The sequence below is a fragment of the Eriocheir sinensis genome, chromosome 9 (assembly GCF_024679095.1).
Source record: "Eriocheir sinensis breed Jianghai 21 chromosome 9, ASM2467909v1, whole genome shotgun sequence".
Lineage (NCBI taxonomy): Eukaryota > Metazoa > Arthropoda > Malacostraca > Decapoda > Varunidae > Eriocheir > Eriocheir sinensis.
This window is the reverse complement of record NC_066517.1, coordinates 10,065,607-10,084,712: the sequence shown is the minus strand read 5'-3', so window position 1 is coordinate 10,084,712 and position 19,106 is coordinate 10,065,607. Positions and strand designations below refer to the sequence as shown.

General features: G+C 44.2%; 1 protein-coding gene across 1 annotated transcript in view; it reads right to left on the bottom strand.

Annotated features, from left to right (window-relative positions):
- The window catches only part of LOC126996277 (dynein axonemal heavy chain 5-like), a 106,552-nt gene that overhangs the window by 19,981 nt on the left and 67,465 nt on the right, over nucleotides 1–19,106 (bottom strand). The window contains exons 27-43 of the mRNA XM_050856654.1: nucleotides 18,601–18,733; nucleotides 16,814–17,052; nucleotides 16,183–16,423; nucleotides 15,866–16,065; nucleotides 15,254–15,418; nucleotides 14,805–14,957; nucleotides 10,871–11,078; nucleotides 10,343–10,504; nucleotides 9,874–10,098; nucleotides 9,046–9,218; nucleotides 8,621–8,799; nucleotides 8,217–8,404; nucleotides 4,339–4,533; nucleotides 1,867–2,005; nucleotides 1,283–1,440; nucleotides 920–1,038; nucleotides 642–769 (exon numbers count right to left, since the gene is read on the bottom strand). Of these exons, the coding sequence (XP_050712611.1) occupies nucleotides 642–769; nucleotides 920–1,038; nucleotides 1,283–1,440; nucleotides 1,867–2,005; nucleotides 4,339–4,533; nucleotides 8,217–8,404; nucleotides 8,621–8,799; nucleotides 9,046–9,218; nucleotides 9,874–10,098; nucleotides 10,343–10,504; nucleotides 10,871–11,078; nucleotides 14,805–14,957; nucleotides 15,254–15,418; nucleotides 15,866–16,065; nucleotides 16,183–16,423; nucleotides 16,814–17,052; nucleotides 18,601–18,733 (3,005 nt within the window). The remainder of the gene's footprint in view (nucleotides 1–641; nucleotides 770–919; nucleotides 1,039–1,282; nucleotides 1,441–1,866; nucleotides 2,006–4,338; nucleotides 4,534–8,216; nucleotides 8,405–8,620; nucleotides 8,800–9,045; nucleotides 9,219–9,873; nucleotides 10,099–10,342; nucleotides 10,505–10,870; nucleotides 11,079–14,804; nucleotides 14,958–15,253; nucleotides 15,419–15,865; nucleotides 16,066–16,182; nucleotides 16,424–16,813; nucleotides 17,053–18,600; nucleotides 18,734–19,106) is intronic.

Genomic DNA, 19,106 nt, shown 5'->3' with positions numbered 1-19,106 from the left:
CAGGAAACACACAACACATGACGACAGGAAACACACAACACATGAAGACCGGAAACACACAACACATGAAGACAGGAAACACACAACACATGAAGACAGGAAACACACAACACAAGAAGACAGGAAACACACAACACAAGAAGACAGGAAACAGAAAACACAAGATGACAGGAAACACACAACATAAGAAGACAGGAAACACACAACACAAGAAGACAGGAAACATAAAACATATGAAGACAGGAAACACACAACACATGAAGACAGGAAACACCCAACACAAGAAAGGAAACACACAACACAAGGAGACAGGAAACACACAACACAAGAAGACAGGAAACACACAACACAAGACAGGAAACACACAACACATGACAGGAAACACACAAGACAGGAAACACACAACACAAGACAGGAAACACACAACACATGAAGACAGGAAACACAGAACACATGAAGACGGGAAACACACAACACAAGAATACAGGAAACACACAACACAAGAAGACAGGAAACAAACAACACAAGAAGACAGGAAACACACAACACATGAAGACAGGAAACACACAACACAAGCAACAATACAGGAAGGTAGGAAAGACACAACTGAAACTCTGCTAAGCCCTTCAGTCCCCTCCCACCTTTCTTGGCCTTGAGAGTTTTTCGCCAGAGTGTGGAGAAGATGCCGTCCGTCCAGTCGTTGGTGGCCACGTCCAGCCGGCCAAACATCTGGGCCGAGGTGATGGCCTTAGGGTTCATGCGCAGCTCCCTGGGGTGAGGACAATGGTGGGTTTGTGGAACAGTTTATGATTCTACAATAAATTACCTGCATACTTTTAGGGGAGGATTTTAAGACAGCATTATAAATTCTACATGTACATATTTCACCATTAAAGTATGGCTAAAGCTTGGACCAGACCTGTGGGGAAGACCAATCCTGGAGAGTGCCTTCATGAGGACGTGGATACAGGAGGTCTTGCCGGCACCGCTTGGCCCCAGCGTCATCATGCCGTGCCTCACCCGCTGTGTTTCGTACAGCTAAAGAGACAGAACAGGCATGAAATGAAGCCTTGTTACCTTGGAGCTGCAGCGTCCTCTTCAGTATCTTTTCTGATGTCAGTTTATGCTGGAGCTCTCAAAAGACAATAAAAACAGAGGTCTTTCTTTACTCTGCTCCATACACTTCAATGACACAGAGTTAAAACAATGAATATAATAGGCAAGTACAGTGACGACAAAATGCTTCACTTCATTAATAATTTGGTATATTAATGAGACTTGCCTGGATCAGCTTGAGTGTCCATGGTGGGTGGTTGATGAGGCCCAGCTCGTTGACCACCTCCCCGATGGCAGTGGTGAGCTGGTTGTGGTAACCCTTCTCCTGCACCATGTTTGGGAAGAGGTCATCTATCAGGGACATGAAGAGAGGCTCGTCCTCATCTGAAACACAAAATATGATGCTCAAAGCCTAAACCATTAAAATATTATGTGTTCAGAACAAGTCAATCACCAGCAAGGTAAATAAAAAGAAAAGCAATTAAGCTTCACATGAAATACAAAAATGCCACTAACAACCTAATCCAAAGAACTGTGATAGGCAGACACAAATATAAACATGATTACTCAAATAGCTTGGAGGCTAAACTTCTTCAAATGTGGTATATTTTACCAATGAGGTCAATGAGGCCCTTACTCTGGGTGTGATGTTCAGTGAGGGCACTATCCTCTTCAGTATCTTTCAGAAGAATGGCCACCTGCCTTCTAATTTATCAAAAACACAAAGCAAACAACTCAATACCTTTAAAATGAAACCATAACAAGCAGAGAACAAATCAGTCATGTTCATTTATTGCAGCGCTTACTCACCGACCAGTTTGGAAAGGTTCATGTCCCTCAGGACTCTCATGACAATGGTGGACTCAGAGTCTTTGGGGTTGGCTCGCTTGGAGGCGCCCAGAGTCCTCAGCACAGACAGGATGTTCCGCAGCCCAAAGTCGTAATGCACCTGAGGGAAGCACGGCGGTGAGGGAAGTCATGCTAGTGTGCTGGAATGTTGTGTTACTTGTCAATACTTAAAGATACTCAATACTCAAAGCAAGATTAACAAAGGAATTATCTCAGAGTATTCATAGTACACAGAAAGCATCACCTGTTCCAGACACCTCACAGCCAATGACAGCAAGTTTATTCAAGAGAAAAAGCCTTTAAACTGTGGTCAAGAGTTTCGGTAGGTCTGATACTCACAATAACCACAACAAGCCAGCTCATTAGAAAACAAGACTCATTACTCTTGATATGACATTGACTCAGACAAAAAACATCTACCTGGAAGTGGCTGGAGTAAACACTTTACCTTTACTCTTCCCCTTCAGCCGCAATGAGGAGTGGCATGATCAGACACTGCACCCTAACTCTCCTCATCCAGCCATGAACAGGAGTGCCATGATCAGACACTGCACCCTAACTCTCCTCATCCAGCCATGAACAGGAGTGGCATGATCAGACACTGCACCCTAACTCTCCTCATCCAGCCATGAACAGGAGTGGCATGATCAGACACTGCACCCTAACTCTCCTCATCCAGCCATGAACAGGAGTGGCATGATCAGACACTGCACCCTAACTCTCCTCATCCAGCCATGAACATTAGTGGCATGATAAAACACTGCACCCTAACTCTCCTCATCCAGCCATGAACAGGAGTGGCATGATAAAACACTGCACCCTAACTCTCCTCATCCAGCCATGAACAGGAGTGGCATGATCAGACACTGCACCCTAACTCTCCTCATCCAGCCATGAACAGGAGTGGCATGATCAGACACTGCACCCTAACTCTCCTCATCCAGCCATGAACATTAGTGGCATGATCAGACACTGCACCCTAACTCTCCTCATCCAGCCATGAACATTAGTGGCATGATAAAACACTTCACCCTAACTCTCCTCATCCAGCCATGAACAGGAGTGGCATGATAAAACACTGCACCCTAACTCTCCTCATCCAGCCATGAACAGGAGTGGCATGATAAAACACTGCACCCTAACTCTCCTCATCCAGCCATGAACAGGAGTGGCATGATAAAACACTGCACCCTAACTCTCCTCATCCAGCCATGAACAGGAGTGGCATGATAACACACTGCACCCTAACTCTCCTCATCCAGCCATGAACAGGAGTGGCATGATAAAACACTGCACCCTAACTCTCCTCATCCAGCCATGAACAGGAGTGGCATGATCAGACACTGCACCCTAACTCTCCTCATCCAGCCATGAACAGGAGTGGCATGATAAAACACTGCACCCTAACTCTCCTCATCCAGCCATGAACAGGAGTGGCATGATCAGACACTGCACCCTAACTCTCCTCATCCAGCCATGAACAGGAGTGGCATGATCAGACACTGCACCCTAACTCTCCTCATCCAGCCATGAACAGGAGTGGCATGATCAGACACTGCACCCTAACTCTCCTCATCCAGCCATGAACAGGAGTGGCATGATAAAACACTGCACCCTAACTCTCCTCATCCAGCCATGAACAGGAGTGGCATGATCAGACACTGCACCCTAACTCTCCTCATCCAGCCATGAACAGGAGTGGCATGATCAGACACTGCACCCTAACTCTCCTCATCCAGCCATGAACAGGAGTGGCATGATCAGACACTGCACCCTAACTCTCCTCATCCAGCCATGAACAGGAGTGGCATGATAAAACACTTCACCCTAACTCTCCTCATCCAGCCATGAACAGGAGTGGCATGATAAAACACTGCACCCTAACTCTACTCATTCAGCCATGAACATTAGTGGCATGATAAAACACTGCACCCTAACTCTCCTCATCCAGCCATGAACAGGAGTGGCATGATCAGACACTGCACCCTAACTCTCTTCATCCAGCCATGAACAGGAGTGCCATGATAAAACACTGCACCCTAACTCTCCTCATCCAGCCATGAACAGGAGTGCCATGATAAAACACTGCATCCTAACTCTCCTCATTCAGCCAAGAACAGGAGTGGCATGATAAAACACTGCACCCTAACTCTCCTCATCCAGCCATGAACAGGAGTGGCATGATAAAACACTTCACCCTAACTCTCCTCATCCAGCCATGAACAGGAGTGGCATGATAAAACACTTCACCCTAACTCTCCTCATCCAGCCATGAACAGGAGTGGCATGATCAGACACTTCACCCTAACTCTCCTCATCCAGCCATGAACATTAGTGGCATGATAAAACACTTCATCCCCTCCCTCCTCAACTTACCCATGTTATGACTCATCAAAGGTTTACTGCACTTCCCACACTGGAGGGGCCACATACCTGCTTGGTGAGCTGTTCTTCACACAGCTTGTACAGCGTAAAGAACTTGCGAGCCAGCGTGATGTTCTCCAGGAAACCGCACGAGGCCAGCTTCACCCTGATGATGATCTGTCGGTCGGGCACCATCATGGCCACGTTGCGGAACTGAATCTTGAGGTTCTCCGGCAGCGCTTGGCGGCCGTGGTAGCCCAGGTTCTGGTGTGGCAGCGCCCCGGGTGGCAGGTACAGGAGGTGGAGGCGATGGCGGGGGTGAAGGGTGGGAGGAGTGGGGAGTGACGAGAGTATATACACAGTGATGGAGAGATGCGAGTGAGGAGAGACAGACCTCATGCATTAGCACTTAACAAGCTGACTGGCAGCACTGGCCTATCCCTACCCCATGCTCACTCTCACATTTCATAACACACATCCTGGAATAAAACCTCACTGGAAGAGATATACAGTAAAACAGAATCTTATCATGCAACAGTCAGTTCTGGGGTCCACTGGAGTGTATGTACAGCCCAATGTGGTGAGTTTCCTGGTTCACTAACACTTGTGGGCCAACCCCCAAGTCCATTCAGTGCAAACAGGGATGCAATGAAGGACGAGAGAGTGTGGCATTCTGCTCAAGACACATGCTGAACACAGGCCCAGACTGTGGCTCTTGGGTGCGAGCTAATCCAGTCACCTGAGCAAGTCATGGAAGGGAGAGTCTTCCAGGAAGAGAGCTTATGTAACAGAGGGTTGTCAGACAGGGGAAGGAAGTGATTGAGAGATGGAGAGTGATACACACACACACACACACACACACACACACACACACACACACACACACACACACACCAATACTACTGCTCACTTTCATACAAGTTTTGTCTCCACAGCCATGTTTCTTAAATGTCTATAACGTACTCTGTAAACTGAAAAAAAAAAAAATTGTATCCCTCAAGTCATTACTGATCCTGATTGAAGTAAACTATAATTAATTCTCCCTGGGACGCACACATCACACCAGCCCACACATCTTACTGCCTATGTAGTGGATGGAGGCCACTGAAACATGGTGGCAGCCTTGTGGAGAGGCCTGCACAATGGTGTTTTCAGTCTCTTCCCACACACTCAGCCATGACCTTCACACCATGCACTAACAACACATGCTGGTCAGGGTTGCATTTCATTGAGTCCATGCAACTATTATAGTTGTTCATGTTTTCAGAAGAACAATTATTTTTTACCCTTTTTTATCTCTCTTCAGATGGCATGCCTCCACTGGTGTTCATATTTTACAAAAACCTTTGTATATACATGGTTTCATTTGTATATTTAGGGTATGATTTTTCATTTGACACATTACGAGTAACACTAGAAAGAATTTGCCAATCCATTTGCCCTTTTCTAATAATTCATAATGCTGCAAAATTCCTTTCTTGTCACCAGTTACTACGAATGTTTCTCTGCTGCCACATCCTCTGAGTATGGAACACATATTTCTACACATTTTTGATCAACTTCTCATTGTAAATCAAGATTAGTTTTAAATTTCTACAAATATCTTCCTGGAGATCTCCAACTCTCATGATTTTTCCCTTCTAAAAACATTAGCGTTAAAATGTAAAAAATTACAGGAAGGAACACTTTCCTCTATAGAGAGATTCAAGAACCTTTCCTAGTTTTAATAATGATGGGCTACCACAGAACATTACAACCCTTTGCCCACTGCTGAGGGCAGGAGTGGAGACCAAAACATAACCCTTGACTGTCATCACGTCTCCAGAAAGCATGCAGTGTTGGTGGGTGGATGGCAGGCTGTGTCAGTGGTTCCTCTGTCCACCAAAACACTTACCCAAATCATGGCATCCATGCATTTTATTCAAGGCACAAGGCACATTGCACCGCATGACAGCGGACTTTATTTATATTGCTTATATTTCCTTGACATTATTTATACACAACAGGTATTTACAGACTGTTTAAGGGGCTGCAGCATTACCTGATACGTGGCAAGGGCTTGTTGCTGTCGACAGAAAATTATTATTACTCGTGAGCAGCATGCACATCACAGTCAGACATGCAGACACAAGTCATGACACTTCCATGCCAGAGTATCTTTTTGTGTTTATTATGCAAAAATCATGTATATTGTTCAGTTTTATCAGGGTTGCTTGCAAAAAATCTCATGGTGAAACTGTAAAGACTAATGCTAGATGTAGGAGTGAGGAGTGGTGCGTTTATGCTGTATGGGAGGGTGAGGCGCTGGCTGGGCCCGGGTCTGTATGGTCAAGGGATGCAGCGAGGTGCTCTGTGTCTGCCACCAGGTGTTTGTGTGTCTCTTCTTGTTTGGCAACTGGCCAGGGAAGGAGCAAAACAGGAGGAGGAGGACAGTCACAGTTGACCAAGTGTTGGCAGAACAGTCAAATGAACTTACTAGGGAAGCAACATGATGTCGTGTATGGATGTGTAAAGAGGAGTCTTTCACATCTTGGCTTTCTAGTTAAAAAATTGTTCTAGTTAGTTGGAGGGTAAAAGTTATGGATGACTAGCAAAAACAGCTAATTTCCCTCAAACTATGGAAATGTAAAAAAAAAAGATGTCATATACAGTCTAGAGAGGAGGCCGAGGGAACAGAGGTATGATGTGTGAACACCAGCAGCATGAGGAAGGTCATTTGAGTAATGGTGAGGTGAGGGGAGGCTGTGTTACCTTGATCCAATTGGCAGCTATGTTCTGTCAAGTGTGTCAGGAGGAAGCTGCATTAGAACATTACCAACTAGACAACCTGCTTATAAACCTACTAGTACTCTACTCTTACGACTCTTGAAAGTTTGAATCATGAGGAGACTTTGACTGGGTACACTGTGATGAGACACAGTCCCCGGGGAGCTGAGCAATGCCTGGACTCAAGCAACAGTCAAGCAGGGAAGGGAAGGTGCCTCCCATAAGCATTCCAGGTGACTCTGACTTGCTAAAGCTGCAGCTGAATCTTTCTTTTACATATATATACTGCCTATTTAGAGAAGGTCTATACTGTGTTTAGTAATATACCAATACGTTATTTATTTTAATTATCTATGGCATGCTTTATGTAGGTAGATATATTGTTTAGAGGAACTGTGTACATGGATTCTTTGTTTAAGTATAAATGGTTATTTAGTCTATCAGCATTTAATATTTTGCACAGGTGAAGAGGTTAGTGCAGAGAATGAAAGGATGGTGAAAACAGAAGCAGACTGAGACATTATTGTATGCTGAAGGAGAGCACTTAGGAACCTCCTTGCCTCTCCTTGGCTCTGTGGTGGTGCCTCACTGAGGGCCAACCAACAGCCTTGTGGCTTTATGAGTGCCACCAAGGAACACACAGATACACACACAGGGACACGCACACACAGCACATTCCAACACTGAGCAACAAGGACAGGGACAATCAATGAGGGCAGCACATAATGACGAGAACACACAATTCATGGCCTACACTCTGTTATTGATGCAACATAAACAACAAAAATGTTATAAAAAGTCACATGTTACCTATTATGTGGAGAAGTAATGTCATAGCTTCATTGCTAGGCAATTATCATGTCTTCTCACTACCCAATATGAGAAAAAAATATTACTAAAAAGATGTTTCAACCATATTCCACCTTGTGTTGGTGTCTGAAATGTTAAGAAAGTTGGTTAAAATGCAGACAACACACCCACACCCACCCACACACACATAGAAGGTTGTTGAATCCAAAAACTTAAAATGAGTTTAAAGCTAAATTTGACCAACTAAAACTCAGACGGGATCCTGCAAGCATTACTCATTTTCCAGTTAGATAATACAACTTACTAGGTAAATACACACACACACACACACACACACATATATACAAATCTAGAAAAAATACAACTCTCACCATGGTCAAAAATATCCCAAACTCCGTGCTCATGGGGATGACGTCTCCATCGGTGAAGTGGAAGGCTTTGCGCCGCTCCTTCTTGCAGGTGTGGACGACAGCGATCTGCTGGGCCGCCACAGACAACACCGGGAGCTCAATGCGGTTGAACTCATCAAAGCATCCCCATGAGCCAGACTGTGCAAGGCCTGAACAAGTGCAAGAGGGAATAAGATGGGAAAGAGGATGGTAAGGTGCATTGCTGTCATCTGCATATACTTTCTGCAAGATTTACGAAGGTGTGACTACTCCAATGTATTTTCTTAGTGTTTCAATATAAAACTGTTACTACGACATCTTTGGTTCAACATAAAGCACCAAGGATGTTACGACTTTATGAGGGCCTTTGGCAGCATGAAACTCACCCTTAAAAATCCTGCCCAGGCCTCGGTAGTCCATCTGGTCTGAGCAGTTGAAGACCACCACATACTTGCCCAGCGTCTTGCCCATGTCCTTGGTGGTCTCTGTCTTGCCCGTACCTGCCGGCCCTGTAGGACACCCACCCATGCTCATGCTCAGTGCCTGCGCCAGTGTGATGTAGCACCTGCAGGGAGTTGAGGATCAGAATTTCTTCATCGACACCATTGCATCCACACATCGTAGCATCAGACACTGCTTTCATGTAAGATACTTCGGGCCATGGCAACAAACAGCCGTGACACGGATAATGAAATATGTGCAAGTTGTGTGTACAGAGTGAATGGAGCATGTGTTTTAACAAGTGTGTAACAGAGATGAGCTAAGGGAACACTTGTGCCCTTCACTGCAAACACACACGTCACGAAGATACCTGTCAGTGAGAGGCGTGATGACCAGGCGCTCAGTGCAACCCACAAACTCATTCTGGTACTGGAAGGTGACGTCCGTGAGAACAATGTTGGTTTTGTCCAGGTCCTCCCGGAAGTAAATGCGTATCTGCCGCAGCCAGTCAAAGTCCATCACCGAACGCACATTGTTCCGACACTGAGAGGAAAACAGTTACAATTTTACACTACAAGGGGTCACATAATAACTTGTAATGCTTCCCCTGCACATTATTATCTAAGCTGCTCCTAAGACTACAACTCATGAATGTTGGAAAATAATAATGACACGGGTGATACAGACCAAACCACAGTTACTCTTTCTAAAACCATCTGCGTCCTCACCAGACTGTGCCTCGTAAATGTCAGAGTAGCAAAGTAAAATGACAATGACATAGATGAAGCCATTACTGCTCTCCATAAGCATCTGCATCCTCACCAGACTGTGCCTCATAAATGTCAGAGTAGCAAAGTATACTGATAATGACATAGATGAAGCCATTACTGCTCTCCATAAGCATCTGCATCCTCACCAGACTGTGCCTCATAAATGTCAGAGTAGCAAAGTATACTGATAATGACATAGATGAAGCCATTACTGCTCTCCATAAGCATCTGTGTCCTCACCAAGCTGTGCCTCATAAATGTCAGAGTAGCAAAGTAAAATGATAATGACATAGATGAAGCCATTACTGCTCTCCATAAGCATCTGCGTCCTCACCATGCTGTGCCTCATAAATGTCAGAGTAGCAAAGTATACTGATAATGACATAGATGAAGCCATTACTGCTCTCCATAAGCATCTACGTCCTCACCATGCTGTCGAAGATGTCACGCTGGTGGATGTGGATGGTGATCAGGGTCTCATACTTGGTCCGCTGCACGGGCTCCAGGTCTCGTGTGGTCTGGTTGATGAGCAGGTTGAGCAGGTCCAGGAAGCGATTGTTCATGTCAGCCATCACCCGGCGGTCAGCCCTGGCCTGGGTGAGGGCCATCTCGGAGTCCCTTGTCCAGATCATTTGCAGCCCTAAGATGCCCACCTGAGGCACACAAAACAGCACATCGAGGAAGAGTTGTCAGTGTTATCCAGCCAAGACCAACAAGACATTCCAAAAACATATATATCAGTGCTTCCTCATGATTACCAATAGCAGTTACATCCTTCAGTTTACTTTCCTTCCTAATAAGAATCATATCTTTATAAAAATTCATCTTTCTATATCATCACTGATTACAAATTCCCTGGAACAGCCCTGAATGCGGTGCTTGCAGTCGCTGACCCACCTGTGCTGGAAACTGCTCCAAGAAGCGCAGCACGTTGAGGTCGGGGTCCTGGATGACATGGTGGGCCTGGCGGATGATGCCGTGCACTGACTGCTGACACATGGACAGCAGCTTCATCAGCCACACCTCCACGCTGCCCTCAGCACGCACCGGCTTCTCCAGCTGCAAACATAATACTCAAATTTGTATGCTTATAAAATATGTGCCATGTGTTTTCTCTTAAAATCTGTACGGTATCATTGTGTATACCACCATTACGGCCAGTGTATCGAGGGGAGATATTTGTTACCCTCAAAATACATGAAGAATTGGTCTATATGAAAGGAGCCATGAACTGTTGAAACACATTATGGTTGTAACAATAACAACCTGGGGAGATGGAAAGGCCAACACTTTCCTAATGTGCTAAAGAGACATCCCATTAGCTCAGATGACTACTGGGCCTTTTTCGTATCCCCATAGTCACTTTACTGTATCGTTGAGGAATAGGAAAGGAGCTGCCTGTGACACAAGTAAACGACACCTCACCTGCACAACCTCTCCTTCTGATGACGAGATAGCGGTGATGCGGTCGTAGTCCTGCTCATGGAAGCGGACGGTCTTGGTGTTGTCGAAGATGGAGAGGAGGTGAGACTGGATGGTGTGTGAGTCCGAGGCTTGGCCGAGGATCTCAAGCAGGGCCGGGTCGGACACGAAGAAGAACCGTGGGAACATCATCCTCTTCTTCTCCAAATACCTGAGGAATGAGATTTAATATGAACACAGAGGCAACAGAATGGCTACTATACAGATTCACTTACACCATTAATGTTATCCTTGTACACTCCTGTCCTCAGATTTTCCAACTACCATGTTTCAAATATTCCCGCTGTCATCCCATTATACAGATCTAAGTAGGGTACAGGTAACTCTCGATTTACGCGAGTTTGGTTTATGCGTTTTTGAAATAACGCGGGGTCCAAAATCCAAATAAATGTTTAATTTACATGTTTTTTTTCACTTATACGCTACTCAACAAAAGGGGTGCGCAGGTACCGGTACTAACGGTACCAGCTATACAGTACGGTACCGGTACCAGACTGCTCAGTACCGGTACCAATACTAGCCAGTCGCTCATGGTGTCCCTCATTTCTTCCTCACACGAATGAGGCTGAGATTGAGTGCCTGAGTGGATATCTCGGTGATATGGATATTCTCTCTCTCTCTCTCTCTCTCTCTCTCTCTCTCTCTCTCTCTCTCTCTCTCCACTGAATGAATATTTATTTTTAGATAGAAACCTACCTCTTGTTTGATTTACATTGTTTTTGATTTACGCGACCTCTTCAAGGACACAATACTTGCGTAAATCAAGAGTTACCTGTATATATATTCTAAACTTTATCAAACCTTAACCCTCAAAGCACGGGCTTATTTTGCGTGCCTGTCCTCCCACGCGGGCATATTCAGGCAAAAACATACCTCACTTTAACTCACATAACTGAATGAAGTACCATTGTAAAGCACATACTCTTAACTGTTTATTAACGTTAAGTTGAAGACTATATGACAACTGGTAGAGCGTGTACAGAATACTGAAGTAGGATCACTGAGAGCACATTTTTATAGACAGTTTTCCACCCCGAGTGGACTTCCCTTCTATGATTTAGTAATAAGAAGCATAACTTTTATACAGTTTATGTGAACCACACCCCAAAATACCTTAATCTAGGCCTTCTTGATGCCCTTGATGGGTATTGAGGTCAAAGGGCCCCCATCTTGTCGATGAAATTCCCTGGTCGGACATCATTTCAAAGTTTACACAAGTCATATACTGACCAATAATTAGTCAAGAGAGCATGGTTGGGTATTGTTTGAAAGAAAACGACATCCTTACCCTACTTCAGCATAAACAAAATAAATTTGACAGCACGCTAAGTCAAAAAATGCCTTGTCGACTTTTGTTGACACCAGCGGTTTGAGCCCAGGCACCAGCTGTCGACTATTGTCGACACCTGCGCTTTAAGGGTTAAGTAAAAAGTAAATTCAATAAGGGGTACAAAAGTTTGCATTGTTATTGTGGCATTAGTGTTTGTGTAGGTTATAGTGGTACGTGGTGGTGGTGCTGGTGGTGGTGGTGTTGTTGGTAGTGGTGGTGGTGGTAGAGATGTTGGTATTGGTACTGGTGTTGGTGTTGCAAATAATGTTGGTGTTGGTAATGGTGTTGGTGTTGGTAATGGTGTTGGTGTTGGTAATGGTGTTGGTATTGGTAATGGTGTTGGTGTTGGTAATGGTGTTGGTAATGGTGTTGGTATTGGTAATGGTGTTGGTAATGGTGTTGGTGTTGGTAATGGTGTTAGTGTTGGTATTGGTGTTGGTGTTGGTAATGGTGTTGGTATTGGTAATGGTGTTGGTAATGGTGTTGGTGTTGGTAATGGTGTTGGTATTGGTAATGGTGTTGGTAATGGTGTTGGTGTTGGTAATGGTATTGGTGTTGGTAATGGTGTTGGTGTTGGTATTGGTGTTGGTGTTGGTAATGGTGTTGGTGTTGGTAATGGTGTTGGTAATGGTGTTGGTGTTGGTAATGGTGTTGGTGTTGGTAATGGTGTTGGTGTTGGTGTTGGTGTTGGTAATGGTGTTGGTGTTGGTGTTGGTATTGGTCTTGGTATTGGTAATGATGTCGGTGTTGGTAATGGTGGTGTTGGTAATGATGTTGGTGTTGGTAATGGTGTTGGTTTTGGTAATGGTGTTGGTATTGGTGTTGGTGTTGGTATTGGTGTTGGTGTTGGTAATGGTGTTGGTGTTGATAATGGTGTTGGTGTTGGTAATGGTGTTGGTGTTGGTAATGGTGTTGCTGTTGGTAATGGTGTTGGTGTTGATAATGGTGTTGGTGTTGATAATGGTGTTGGTAATGGTGTTGGTGTTAGTAATGGTGTTGGTGTTGGTAATGGTGTTGGTATTGGTGTTGGTGTTGGTAATGCTGTTGGGGTTGGTAATGGTGTTGGTGTTGGTATTGGTGTTAGTGTTAGTGTTGGTGTTGGTGTTGGTAATGGTGTTGGTGTTGGTAATAGTGTTCATATTGGTGTTGGTGTTGGTAATGGTGTTGGTGTTGGTATTGGTGTTGGTGTTGGTAATGGTGTTGGTGTTGGTAATGGTGTTGGTGTTGGTATTGGTGTTGGTATTGGTGTTGGTGATGGTATTGGTGTTGGTAATGGTGTTGGTGTTGGTAATGGTGTTGGTATTGGTAATGGTGTTGGTAATGGTGTTGGTAATGGTATTGGTGTTGGTAATGGTGTTGGTGTTGGTATTGGTGTTGGTAATGGTGTTGGTGTTGGTAATGGTGTTGGTATTAATTGGTGTTGGTGTTGGTAATGGTGTTGGTAATGGTGTTGGTGTTGGTGTTGGTGTTGATAATGGTGTTGGTGTTGGTATTGGTGTTGGTATTGGTCTTGGTATTGGTAATGGTGTTGGTGTTGGTAATGGTGGTGTTGGTAATGATGTTGGTGTTGGTAATGGTGTTGGTTTTGGTAATGGTGTTGGTATTGGTGTTGGTGTTGGTAATGGTGTTGGTGTTGGTAATGATGTTGGTGTTGGTGTTGGTATTGGTCTTGGTATTGGTAGTGGTGTTGGTGTTGGTAATGGTGTTGGTCATGGTGTTGGTAATGGTGTTGGTATTGGTGTTGGTGTTGGTAATGGTGTTGGTGTTGATAACGGTGTTGGTGTTGGTAATGGTGTTGGTGTTGGTAATGGTGTTGGTAATGGTGTTGCTGTTGGTAATGGTGTTGGTGTTGATAATGGTGTTGGTAATGGTGTTGGTGTTGGTAATGGTGTTGGTGTTGGTAATGGTGTTGGTATTGGTGTTGGTAATGCTGTTGGGGTTGGTAATGGTGTTGGTGTTGGTAATGGTTTTTGGTGTTGGTATTGGTGTTAGTGTTGGTGTTGGTGTTGGTAATGGTGTTGGTAATAGTGTTCATATTGGTGTTGGTGTTGGTGTTGGTAATGGTGTTGGTGTTGGTATTGGTGTTGGTGTTGGTAATGGTGTTGGTGTTGGTAATGGTGTTGGTGTTGGTATTGGTGTTGGTATTGGTGTTGGTGATGGTATTGGTGTTGGTAATGGTGTTGGTGTTGGTAATGGTGTTGGTATTGGTGTTGGTGTTGTTATTGGTATTGATGTTGGTGTTGGTAATGGTGTTGGTATTGGTGTTGGTGTTCGTAATGGTGTTGGTGTTGGTAATGGTGTTGGTGTTGGTGTTGATATTGGTGTTGGTAATGGTGTTGGTGTTGGTGTTGGTGTTGGTGTTGGTATTGGTGTTGGTATTGGTGTTGGTGTTGGTGTTGGTATTGGTGTTGGTGTTGGTATTGGTGTTGGAATTGGTATTGGTGTTGGTAATGGTGTTGGTAATGGTACGTATTGCTGTTGGTATTGGTATTAGCGTTGGTGGTATTGATGATGTTGGTGGTGGTGTTGATGTTGGTGGAGGCTTACCCAGAGAGGCTCTTCTGGCACACCTCCAGCTGGTCCTGCAGGTAGGGGAGCAGCTGCTTCAGCATGTCGTCGCCCACGCAGCAGGTCACCACGTTGGGGTTGTCATGTGCCCGGGCCATGATCTTCTGCCAGTTCTTGTCAATGACGTAGAACCTGTGAGGAGTTAGCTTCATAATGCATGATGCTAAAGTCTTACAAACTTCCATACATGTCCAGCTTGTTATAATTTTCTGTAGATTCTTTATAGTAATGTAACAAAGCAATATTTTCATGAGATTTTGCTATTTTTATATTTACGACACTTATTTTTTTCAAGCTTTTCCCTATATCTTTATTATTGGAGTCTTATTTGTCTTCTTTCCTCTGTGTTTTCTTCTACTTATCTCTTGACCTCACACATTTCAAATCTAAAGTCTTTCATAAACTTTCCTCCCCTCCTTCCCACTTACCTCTTGGCCTCCTTGGGCAGCTGCTTGGCAATGTCCCCACCCACAAACACGGCCTCCAGGTACACCCACAAGTTTTGGACAAACAGCCAGCGTTCCAGGATTTCGTTGGTGTTGGACAGGTCGCTCACCCACTTCTGGATCTGCTTTCGGAAGGGCGCGTTGTACCTTTGTGGAGGATGACAATTAGTTTAGATCTTACACTAAAAGCTGTAGGAGTATATAATTCCTACCATAAAGCAGAATGAAATCTTATGTTCACTAACTATTATACATCTCCAATACCTAATTTTCTTTGGGGCTTTAGGAAACTTCTTCACAGCGATAGGTAGGCCAAAAATAAGTCTGTATCTAGAACTTTCCATGCATGAATTCCTATATTTCAATCTGACTCACATTAAAAACTGAACCAATCAAACTGCACTAACTGACAGGAATAGAAATAAGTGAATAACTGAAGAAAATCATTACAAATCATCAGTGAGAGTGTGGAAAGAGAGAAGAGTCATCAAGTCATTAGGTTAAAGAAGAAGAAAAGAGAGAGTAAAGTGATCACCTGTTAGAGAGGAAGAAGAGAGAGTAAGAGAGAAGAAAAGACAAGATTAGAGTCCTCACCTGTTGGAGAGGAGTGATCCGAGCACCATGAGGGAGTCCTCCAGCTGGGTGATGACCTCAGCAGTGGTGTCGCCTCGCAGGAGCAGCTCCCCACGGTTCTTGAAGGTGGAGAAGGTCAGGTCGTGGTTGGCCCACTCGTTGGTCACGATCCTCAGCTTGGCCTCAATATCCTTCTCCTTGACGGCTGAGATGCAGATGTCCTGGAAGCAAACAATAAGATTTACATGCCATTGTTAAAATCTTGCTCTGTGTCCTCAACTGAAAAAGCAGGACAGGAAACACATTCATTCAGGCAGTCCTCAGCTCCCTTCACTTGCCTCAATGTCCTCCTTGAACTGCAGGAGGGGCGTGTCCATGATGTTCCTGAGGCAGAAGTTCTCGCTGTCCACCTCGAGGGGTCGGCTGATGACCTCCGCGATGCGCTGCCAATGACGGGGCTTCATGGCCTTGTTGGACATGAGCTCAAGCAGAGGACACATGTCGTTGAAGTCATCTATCGTCTTCTTGAGGGTGTTGAAGGCTGGCCACTCCTTCAGCCCCTTCGGAAGCTTGCGGCATCTAGAGAAATGTACGAACACATGTCAGTTGCTTCTTCAGATATCTATTATATATACATTGTTTTTGTTTTCTGTATGAATGAAGACAGACCAAGACCACAAGCATTATTACAAAGGCATATATCAGTATTTTCTTTAAATATCTATTATACACATATATTATTAGTCTCTATGAATGAAAACATGAAGACATACCTAGATCACAAACATTAACATAAACAGGTCACTTGCTTCTTCAAATATCTATTACGTATGAAGGAAGACATGAAGACAGACCTAATTCACAAGTACTATTACAAACACGTCACTTGGTTCTTTAGATTTCTGCTGTTTACATTTCACCATTTTTTGCAATCACCAAAAGCAGACCAAAACCACAAGTACACATCACCTGTTTTGGAATTCCATGAGCTCATTGTTAATCTCCTCAATGTTGACCTCGCCCCACGGGATGTCGTAGTAGGACGTAACGCGATCGATGACGTCATTATAGAGTTTGTAGAGCTTCTGTAAGAGGTTGAGCTCTTTGCGGATCTGTGCCAGCTCTGGGAACTCAGAACGAGGGAGGCGGAACAGCTCCTCACCCACGGAGTAACTTGAGTGCTTCCTCCACAGGGTGTCGAAGCGATTCTGGCAGAAGGGGTGGGTGGGTTAGATTTTGTTGTTGTTGTTGTTGTTGTTGTTGTTGTTGGTATTGGTATTGGTGATGGTATTGGTGTTGGTGTTGGTATTGGTGTTGGTACTGGTGTTGGTATTGGTGTTGGTATTGGTGTTGGTGTTGGTGTTGATATTGGTGTTGGTGTTGGTATTGGTGTTGGTGTTGGTGTTGGTACCGGTGTTGGTGTTGGTATTGGTGTTGGTATTGGTATTGGTGTTGGTGTTGGTGTTGGTATTGGTGTTAGTGTTGGTATTGGTGTTGGTACTGGTGTTGGTATTGGTGTTGGTACTGGTGTTGGTGTTGGTGTTGATGTTGGTGTTGATATTGGTGTTGGTATTGGTGTTGGTGTTGGTGTTGGTATAGGTGTTAGTGTTGGTATTGGTGTTGGTACTGGTGTTGGTATTGGTGTTGGTACTGGTGTTGGTGTTGGTGTTGATGTTGGTGTTGATATTGGTGTTGGTATTGGTGTTGGTATTGGTGTTGGTGTTGGTACTGGTGTTGGTGTTGGTGTTGGTATTGGTGTTGGTGTTGGTATTGGTGTTGGTATTGGTGTTGGTGTTGGTATTAGTGTTGGTGTTGGAGTTGGTAATGGTATTGGTGTTGGAGTTGGTAATGGTATTGGTGTTGGTATTGGTGTTGGTGTTGGTATTGGTGTTGGTATTGGTGTTGGAGTTGGTAATGGTATTGGTGTTGGTATTGGTGTTGGTAATGGTATTGGTGTTGGTATTGGTGTTGGTGTTGGTATTGGTGTTGGTATTGGTGCTGGTATTGGTGTTGGAGTTGGTAATGGTATTGGTGTTGGTATTGGTGTTGGAGTTGATAATGGTATTGGTGTTGGTGTTGGAGTTGGTAATGGTGTTGGTGTTGGAGTTGGTAATGGTATTGGTGTTGTTATTGGTGTTGGTGTTGGTATTGGTGTTGGAGTTGGTAATGGTATTGGTGTTGGTATTGGTGTTGGTGTTGGTACGTATTGGTGTCGTTATTGGTGTTGGTGTTGGAGTTGGTAATGGTATTGGTGTTGGTAATGGTGTTGGTGTTGGTATTGGTGTTGGCATTGGTGTTGGTATTGGTGTTGGTGTTAGTATTGGTGTTGGTGTTGGAGTTGGTAATGGTATTGGTGTTGGTAATGGTGTTGGTATTGGTGTTGGTAATGGTGTTGGTGTTGGTATTGATGTTGGTGTTGGAGTTGGTATTGGTGTTGGAGTTGGTAATGGTATTGGTGTTGGTATTGGTGTTGGTGTTGGTACGTATTGGTGTCGTTATTGGTGTTGGTGTTGGAGTTGGTGTTGGATTTGGTTTTGGTATTGGTTTTGGTTTTGGTTTTGGTGTTGGTGTTGGTATTGGTGTTGGTGTTGGAGTTGGTAATGGTATTGGTGTTGGTGTTGATATTGGTGTTGGTGTTGGAGTTGGTAATGGTATTGGTGTTGGTATTGGTGTTGGTGTTGGAGTTGGTAATGGTATTGGTGTTGGTATTGGTGTTGGTTGGTATTGGTGTCTAAGTCTAGTGAAACATAACCCACCTGTGCAATGATGAGTCTGTCCGAGGCATCCCTTGGGTCCAGGCCTGGCACCATTGGGCCCGTCCCGCGGTAGTCATGCACAAACTTGCTGCAGTCCTTCTTGAATTGGGCCACGTTATGGATCAACTCATTCCTACACACGAGACGGGGCGATGATTTATTTATTTATTTATTTTATTTTTTACAGTAAACAGCTTAAGGGCAAAAAAATAAGAAAACTAATGAAAAAAAAGCCCATAAATCACTGCTCCTATAGAAAGAGTTAAGAGGAGTGGCCAAAAGTAAGGTCAATTTTGGGAGGAGATTACTGATAATGACTCCCTCATTAACCAAAGGAGTGAATGTTGGATCAAGAGGAAGATAAATTTACTCTGAAAATGAACTTGTATGGATACAAGTGAGTCATCTTTTTCTTTTTTTTTACAGTAAAGGAAGAAGCTCAAGGGCAAAAATAAATAAAAATAATAAAGTCTGCTAAACACCGCCCCTATAAAAAGAAGTACAGA